The 9,764-nt window shown below is 37.3% G+C and overlaps 1 protein-coding gene across 1 annotated transcript in view; it reads left to right on the top strand.

The window, feature by feature from the left end:
• Nucleotides 1-3,834, top strand: part of ZC3H6 (zinc finger CCCH-type containing 6) — a 57,966-nt gene extending 54,132 nt beyond the window's left edge. The window contains exon 12 of the mRNA XM_001087547.5: nt 582-3,834. Coding sequence (XP_001087547.3) covers nt 582-2,065 — 1,484 coding nt within the window. The 3' untranslated portion in view covers nt 2,066-3,834. The remainder of the gene's footprint in view (nt 1-581) is intronic.
• Nucleotides 3,835-9,764: the final 5,930 nt, after the last annotated feature.

Genomic DNA, 9,764 nt, shown 5'->3' on the forward strand with positions numbered 1-9,764 from the left:
TGTTATTTTTAAAGTTAATGTTTGAATAGCTAATATAGTCACACAGGTCAAATATCTAAACATATAATAAAGAGTAAATGAAAAGTCTCCACCCCATTTCTCATTTGCTCAGTTTCCATTGCTACCCTAACCATCACTTTCAATGTTTTGTTTTCTTTTCAGTCCATTGTTAACTTGATAAATTCAGAGCTAGGAAGCTTAAGGAATGCTTGATTTGAAGAGACCTAGCGCATTTTAGAATGCTAAGAGCATTTTCCTTTCTCCTACGGCCCACCACACATAAAACACACATATCTGAATTCCCTTTGGCCAGTTGGAAGGAAAGGTCCTGCCTTTTCTCTGACTGGAATGACATTACACATCTTCTAGTATCACCCTGCTTCCTTAATAGAGTATAATGACTGAATTGATAGTTTTCTTACCACATCTTATTTTGTTCCAGTTTTGAAATCTGGCATTTTTTTACGCATTTTCTTGAAGTTAGACTATACTTATTTCAGAAATAGTATGTGTTTTTTAATATTAATTAAGTCTACATAAAAATGCTTCATTCTTTATAATAAGTTTTTGTCTGCATTTAGATGATACAGTTAACTGGTATTCCAGTAGTGAAGAGGAAGAAGGAAGCAGTGTCAAATCAATACTGAAAACATTACAGAAACAAACAGAAACTTTAAGGAATCAGCAACAACCTTCCACAGAACTCAGCACTCCTACTGATCCAAGACTTGCTAAAGAGAAAAGTAAAGGAAACCAAGTGGTTGACCCTAGACTTAGGACTATCCCAAGGCAAGACATTAGAAAGCCTTCTGAGTCTGCCCCACTGGATCTTAGATTTGCGTGGGATCCCAGGAAATTGAGAGGGAATGGAAGTGGTCACGTAGGCTCTTCTGTTAGTGGAGCAAAGTTTGATTTGCATCATGCAAATGCTGGCACTAATGTCAAACACAAAAGAGGCGATGATGATGATGAAGATACAGAAAGAGAACTGAGAGAAAAAGCTTTCTTAATACCTTTGGATGCCTCACCTGGCATAATGCTCCAGGATCCAAGGTCACAATTGAGACAGTTCAGTCACATTAAAATGGACATTACTCTAACCAAACCCAACTTTGCAAAACACATCGTGTGGGCTCCGGAAGACTTACTTCCAGTACCTTTACCTAAACCTGATCCAGTGTCTTCAATCAATTTACCTCTGCCCCCGCTTATAGCTGACCAGAGGCTAAATAGGTTATGGAATACCAAAAGTGATCTTCATCAAAACACAGTGTCCATTGATCCAAAATTAGCAGCCAAAGCGAAAATTAATACAACAAGCAGAGAAGGCTACCTAGAACAATTTGGAGACTCACACAGTTCAGGAAGTAAATTAGGAGATCCTAGACTACAAAAAAATTTTGATCCTAGGCTTCACAGACTGCCCAATACAGAGTCTCATCAAGTGGTTATGAAGGATTCACATACATCAAAGGGTGCCCCTCACTTAGCCAGACCAAACCCTGGTTCATCACAGCCCTCAGGGGCAGGAGCTAGCAATTCTGGTTCCGGGGCTCTGCCTCCGTATGTCCCTAAACTCTCTTCCTCAGCTGGCCTTCCACTGGGAACTTCAACTTCAGTTCTTAGTGGTATTAGTTTGTATGACCCTAGGGATCATGGTTCATCATCCACATCAGAACTAGCAACAGCTTCTTCAGGAGAAAACTCAAAGAACCAGAAAAAAAGTGGTGGCTTAAAAAGTAGTGACAAAAATGAGCCTTCTCCTGGAGAAGCTATCCTTCCACAGAAAACCAGTCCAAATGTGGAAGTCACTCTTGATGGGCCAGCTGACCCACAGGCAGATGTTCCCAGGAGTTCTGGTAAGGTTCAGGTCCCAGCAGTGCACAGCCTTCCTGTTCAGGCATTAACAGGCTTAATTAGGCCACAGTACAGTGATCCAAGGCAGGCAAGGCAGCCAGGACAGGGGAGCCCAACCCCAGATAATGATCCCGGAAGAGAAACAGATGACAAATCTCTGAAAGAGGTTTTTAAAACTTTTGATCCAACTGCTTCACCATTTTGTTAGCTATTGTGTAATTCAGCAATTCTTTTCACTCTTGTGACTATCTCAGTCCTCTGCTGTTTTGTAACTGGTTTACCTCTATAGTTTATTTATTTTTAAATTATAAACACTTTTCAGCTGCTAGTATCAGAACCACATGAAGTTATAGCCTCTAAAGCCTGTGGTATTTTATATAATATTTTTATAACTTTAAGAGACTGTAGTAATTGACCTAAAAACTTATGTTAGCTTCAGTAAAAGTACTTTTATTGTAAATAAACAATCATGAACTCAACACTCTGCCTGAGTATATGCCAGTTGTCTTTCATAATCAATGTTTAGATAAATGATTGCCACTTTTTATATGGTTGTTTAGTTTCAAGCAATATGATGTACATTACTTTTGAGAAACAGTATTTTGACTAGGACCTCTCTATTTGTCGGCACAGAACTGATTAATATGTAATGCTAACTGCTAATTAAAATGTTAAATCAAGTAAAGAAAACATTTTAAAATTACAATTAGCAGAGCAGTTCATGTTTAAGGGCATCACTTTTATTAGTATTGGCAATATTATTTGTGTAAATGAAGCATTTGAATGTCATATCTTTTTAAAGTATTTTATTGTATACTGTATCATAGAAGTTGGAGGTATATAAATAGAACATTTTGCTAAAGTGAAAAATTTCCAAGTTCCCTAGCATAACTTTTTACATTTAATTTTTCATATGAAATAGCAATTAGTTACTGCTGTGTTACATTGTGATGTTTATGTATGTCAATGTTTTTGTCTTTAGCAGCATAATTTATATCGCTTTTTCAAATGATGTAGCTGCATTAATTGTGTTCATCACGACTTTGGCGATTTTTAACACAATTTTTAAAGATCCAGTGAGAGTCTGTAGTGATTATTATATGAATAATGTTTTAAATGTCAAGGTTCTGTATTTTTTTCTTAAATAGCAAGAAAACACAGATTGCTAGTATAGTCAACAATATTTGGCTATCAATAAAGAATCTCTTTCAGATCTCACCCGGCTGGCATTCTGTAACAGAGGGGATTACCTGGTGTTTTAAGTATTTAATGTCCTCATAGTGTGGAAATCTCCTAAATTGATTAGAAATTGTATTTTATGAAAAATAACTTGTATTCATTCTTGTGTATTTATTGCAATATATAAATAATGGCAACTCTATTTGTTTTATACGTATATAATTTATAACTGAATCTAAGTATTACACCGCTACTCATATTTTGAACTGGAGGTGTAGGACAATGTTTGCTGGTAACAACTCCAATGCGTATTAATAACTTGAAAAGGAGCATTTCACTATAAAAGATAATGAAAATAGTTAATGAAATCAGTCCTCTAATGAAAGCAGTGCCCTTGAGAAGGGATTTTTTTTTTTTTAATGAACAGTAAAATATTTTGTGGGAACCTAACACTCACATAGCATAAGGTTTATTAATAATGCATATCCTTTCTAATCACTTCTTCAATTCTTTTTGATGCAATTCTGTGCTAAAATGGGGTGTGGTTAAGTGAACGAGAACTCTGCCCACCTAAGAAGTTCAGTGTTTTCTAAGTGGAAGGAGAGTTACTGAAAGGAATGCGAATTTTTACTGATTGTACTTCGGATACATTTATTGTCTAAAATGGCTCTGGATAACATTTTTGGGTTAAAAAATGTAATTTAAAGCCACCATAGAAAGTATTTTCTGATTTACTGTCCAAATGAACTTTGTTGTTAATCGAGAAGTCAATAAAATGGATTAAACTGACAGAAAAAATATATATATATCCCAAAGTGTAATTTACTCTTTTGTCAGGATAAAATCGGAAAGATGGCTGATTTTAGTAAATGAAATTTTTAGCAAATCTTTAATTCATTCATGTAGTTTATAATTATTGTGTCAAGCAATGCTGTTTACATTTTAAGCATCATACAAAAAAGATAATTTGGCTTGTTAAAGATCAAAATAGAATCCAAACTGTTAACAGAATATCTTTTTTACAACTAAAGGAGATATTCCAAGATTTATTAAAAAGTCAGGTTTAAAAGTTATTAATGCAAATTATGTAATGTTCATGCATTCAGTATTCTTGGGTCCCTATTACCTCAGTTGGTGTTCTAGAGGCTATTTCACAAGAAAGCTTGAACTTAGTTTCAAATTTGACAATATATTTTATATGAAAATGTTTAATTTATGTTTAAAATAATTGTTATTATGCAGCATTTTTATTGTGATAACAGTTTATGGGCCATTCTGTCATATCCTGTAAACATAGTTTGTTTTTCTTTTTTTTTTCCCCATTTTCTCATACAAATTGAGTAAGTAGCCATTTTCCCCCAATGAATACCTCTTCTTTTAGGTCAATTGGTGTTTTTAGAATCCATGTAATTTGATTTGCACTGTTAGATCGAAAAGTAACTTATGTTCCTATTCTTAGAAGCCACACATTTAGAGATAACAGAAATAACTTGAGTCTTAAGAGTCTGGATAGGCTCATCCATTGAGATGTAACTTAATTATTCATACTGTTTGTGACAGAAATTCTATACCTGTTTACTGTGATGCTGAATAGAGTGGATATATCGGGGGTTGAAATGCAACACACAAGATCACGACAATTTAGATTCAGCAACTACTTTCCCATACCTTGGTTAAGACCTCATTGTGAACCTTGAAAACAAATCAGATGTTGGAGTGATTTCAAACTCTATTTCAACAATTGGGTCTGTTTCTATATGGACCCTCTATTTCCCAGCTGAATGTTTCAAACCCCCGAATTAGGCTGCAACCGAAAGAGCCTAATTGTGAAATGAGGTGTGCTTAGGTTTCTGTTTATCCTTTAGCCATGGAACTTTAAAGAGTAGTGTTCCTCCTACTTATTTTAAGCATGGAAGAAGAGTTGAGTAGTAAATCTTGTGTGAACTTGTAGCTCAGCTACTCTGCTGAATTAATTAGAGGTTAGGAAGGACTTACAAGGGCTGGAAGTTTAAAGATAATAAATTCATATTTTTTGTTCTGAATTGATTTCTGTGCAATTTATATCAATATCTAATTGCTTATCTGTGAAATTAGGTTAATTTTTATTGATCACATATTTGATGTAAAGTATGAATTATTTTTGTAAAGTATTTGTAAATATAAAACTATTTTATAGCTTGAATGAACACAATCATTATGCTCCCATTAGGGTGCATTAAGTTGTACAAATTCCAAAATAACATGATGTGGTTTGTATGGTTTAACAATTTTACGAAGCTTCAGATGACACGCACTGATGACACAACAGTAGAATTTCCTGAGAGGTTGAGTGAATATTAACCCATCAAGTTAGCAATTTCCTTAAATACATGTGTATCAGGAAGACAGGACTTCCCTACCTTAGAGCTATATAGACCTGCGTCTCTTCAAGATCTGACTTCTCTACCCATTTTATACAGGTTGGGTATTGATGGAGGGTTAAAAATGCTATGACAGTTCATGGTGCATGGTGTGTTTGTTTAAATCATAGCATGTTTAGGCAAAGTGGCCAGCTCATTCAATGTAAGAGCCACCGAAACAGCAGATGTATTCACACCCAGCCTGTAGTATGTATTTCTTCAGGCATGTCCCATTGAGGTCTTCCTGAAAGACCACTTACTTCATAAAGGTATTGCGTTTCTTTAGTTAATGTCCACTAGAAGTTAGGAACATCTTTCCATTTGCATGACATGGCATCTGTAGTGGAGATGTTTTCCCTGATGTTTTTGGAGGGCTGGACTGTGCTGAAGGCTGTACCTTGGTGGGGGTGGTCTGCAGTCATGCAGCCCACTGATAGGGTCCTCCCCACCCCCACAAGCTTCAATAATTGAGCTTTCTGTTAATTTCTCAAATTATCTTTTCAAAAATGGTTTGGCAGTACTTGATGAGATTATGTTCAAAATTAAGTCCAGTAAAATACATAAGCATTTGTAAACTCTAATTAGTTTAAATAAGACTTAGTTTAGGAAATCTAAGCTTTGACATATATACCAAACAGGGCCTAAGGGTTCAAAGCTATTTTCTTAGGTATTACACCTTAGCATTTACAGAATGCCTTTTCCCCAAGCAGTTTAATGTGGTTTGCAGAAAGTTTCAGTAGCTACCAATCACTATATTGCTGGAGTTCTGTGTTTGAGTACGTCATTTATCAGCAGTATCTGCCGGTTGTGACAAAGCCCACCATATTCACCTGCCTTTCCTGGAAAGGATACAGATCCAAGAAAGGTTAACATCTACATAGGACTTAGAATTTCTAATTTTAAAATAAGAAAAAGCACATTTGAAATAATATTTAATGCTTTTGGAGGCAGGACCCACATGTATCTCCTTATTTTTATACTTGCCATAGGAACAAGCCTAGTTGTAGGCACACAGTAGGTGCTTTGTTAACTGCCTGTTGATGGCTTCCTGACATCCATCCAAGGGTCACTTTTACAGGTGCTGTCACCCATTAAACAGGTGTGGCAGAAGTATTCCTTGACGGCATTAGGAAGAATGCACCTTAAGTGTTATATCACTTTCAGTAGACACAGAGAGCCCACCTGCTCTTTTTTGTCCCCACTCTCACCCCAAGCAATGTGAAGACAGATTATGGCAATTTAGGAGCTCCATGTTTCTATAATAAGAGTCCTCTAGACTTACGAGATTACTTCATGGTGACAGTTTGGATCGATCAATAATTTATTCCTATAAATGTCTGCAGGATTTTTTCTGTAACCAGAAAAGTAACTGCATAGCCAGTCTTTTTTTTTTTTTTTTTTTTTAATTTTTAATTATTTGTTGTTTTTGTTTGAGACGGAGACTTCACTCTTGTTGCCCAGGCTGAAGTGTAATGGTGCAATCTCAGATCACTGCAACCTCCCCTCTCCCGGGTTCAAGTGATTCTCCTGCCTCAGCCTCCCAAGTAGCTGGGCTTACAGGCATGTGCCACCACACCCAGCTAATTTTTTGTATTTACTAGAGACAGGGTTTCACCATGTTGATCAGGCTGATCTCGAACTCCTGACCCCAGGTGACCCACCCACCTCAACCTCCCAAAGTGTTGGGATAACAGGCGTGAGCCACCATGCTCAGCCTGTTTTTTATTTATTTTTTGAGACAGTCTCACTCTGTCGCTCAGGCTGAAGTGCAGTGGCGCGATCTCAGCTCACTGCAGCCTCCGCCTCCCAGGTTCAAGCAATTCTCCCACCTTAGCCTCCTGAGTAGCTGGAACTACAGGTGTGTGCCACCACATCCAGCTAATTTTTGTATTTTTTTGGTAGAGACAGGGTTTCACCATGTTGGCCAGGCTGATCTTGAACTCCTGGCCTCAAGTGATCCACCAGTCTTGGCCTCTCAAAGTGCTGGGATCACAGGCATGAGCCACCATGCCTGGCCCAGTATTTTTATTATTATTATTTATTTTTATTTATTTATTTATTTTTTGAGACGGAGTCGTGCTTTGTTGCCCAGGTTGGAGTGTAGTGGCATGATCTTGGCTCACTGCAACCTCTACCTCCGGGTTCAAGCAATTCTCCTGCCTCAGCCTCCTGAGTAGCTGGGATTACAGGCGTGCACCACCACAACCAGCTACTTTTTTATGTTTTTGGTAGAGATACGGTTTCATCCTGTTGGCCAGGCTGGTCTCGAACTCCTGACCTTAAGTGATCTGCCTGCCTCGGCCTCCCAAAGTGCTGGGATTACAGGTATGAGCCACTGCGCCTGGCCAGTCTTTTGTTTTAAAATATATACTTAGGCCTAACCTAGTGAATTATCAATAGCATTTAAAATTCCTTTTATCCTGACACCATGAACAGTAATTTTCCCTTTCAAGTTATGATTTGACTCTAATTTTGGATCTTGTATCTGGTCTTTAAACACCTTTCGTTACCCTTTGGAATAGAACAGTCATGCTACTGTTAGCAAAATTATTGTAGGCATAAGGAAGAGCTGTGAGTTCAAAGAAGATTGTGAGTTCTTGGAATAGTATTTTACAGCATTGTTTATTATTGACCCTCTTGTTTTTTAAGCTTAGAGTTTATAAGAAAAAAGTGAATATATAGCTAATCATAGCATTTTAGAAAAAATCAGCTCTGCAGATAGGCCCCATACTTCTTGGCTCATTACTGATTTTAATACCTTCATGAGAATATTAAGGTTGAAAGGAATGGTGAAATTTGCATTATCAGAGGTCTGATATGTAATTTATTGTAAAGAAATTAAATATACAGAGGCTCAATTTAAAAAGTTGACCATATTGTGCTCAAACCTCCATTACCACCAACCTTTTGGGGTTGTCAGTGATAGACTCTGTGTGTGTGTATATATATACTTTTTTTTTTTTTTTGAGACGGAGTCTCACTCTGTCACCCAGGCTGGAGTGCAGTGGTGCCATCTCAGCTCACTGCAACCTCCACCTCCCGGGTTCAAGCAATTCTCCTGCCTCAGCCTCCTGAGTAGCTGGAATTACAGACACCTGCCACCATGCCCAGCTAATTTTTTGTATTTTTAGTAGAGATGGAGTTTCACCATGTTGGCCAGGCTGATCTCGAACTCCTGACCTCAAATGATCCACCCACCTGAGCCTCCCAAAGTGCTGGCCTTACAGGCATGAGCCATCACACCTGGCCTAGACTACCTTTTATACACTTTTAAATAGAGAAAGTGAAAAATGATAAACTAACCATTATAAAATAGAGGTTTGAGTCCACCTCTGTTTTACAGAAATTTGCCCTGAAATATTTGAGAGGGAAGTCACATATGAGAGAAGAATATCTTTTCAAGGGTAGAATGATATTTCCTTATAAAAGTGACAATCAAAAACCAGTCATTTGTATACTTGCCAAAGTTTAAAAATTTTTTACATTCCTTACCCTAAACCCACTGTTGCATTCACCCAGGATTCAGAAAGGGTTTGGCAGAGATCCAGGGTTCCAGGGCCCAGATCATTTTGTTATTAGTCTAGCGTTTTTGTCCTGCACAGTCTAGGCAGGGCATCTTCGTTTGTGTGTTGCTGGTTGGGGCCAGGGAGGGGGGCGGGTGGGAGTTGTCCAGGTTTAAGATTGTTTCTTTTCCATCAGATCCACAAACAATATCTGTGGACTGAAATCCAGGTTATACCTATTCACTATGACTTTTTTTTTAAACTTTCTACTGCAATTATTTCAGTTCCCCCAAGTTGTATCTCAAATGTTGGGGAAATGCTGCCTTGACTATTTTACTTTGGAAGGTTTTACTAGATACCAGTTTAGTAGATTAATGACATTGTTAATCTACTGTCTGCTCAAAAGACACCAGCAAGGGGGTACACTTTGCTGAATTGATAAATTGTTCCATTAAGGACTAACCAAGTACTGGTAACAACTTTTCCTCTCGTTCTTTACTAATAAATTTTCCAAGTTCCATACTGTTGTTGCAAGTTTCTGTAATTTTTTTCTGCAATACCTTTCTATTGTCTGAATTTAAATAAAAATGTTTCTAATAATATCTGTCTGGCAGTGTGATGCTTTGCTTTAATAAATCTTCAGCATTTAAAGACAGCACATAGGGGAACCATGTGCACATTTAAGAGCTTATTATTGGAACCCATCCCAGACTTTCCTGGGAAAAAAAGGGGGATAGCATTAAACTGTTTGCCCTTCAATTTATCTTTGGTACACAGAAATTGTGCTTCATTTAACTACATAGATGCTGTTAGCATTTAAAGCCCC

This window comes from Macaca mulatta, chromosome 13 (assembly GCF_049350105.2).
Source record: "Macaca mulatta isolate MMU2019108-1 chromosome 13, T2T-MMU8v2.0, whole genome shotgun sequence".
NCBI lineage: Eukaryota > Metazoa > Chordata > Mammalia > Primates > Cercopithecidae > Macaca > Macaca mulatta.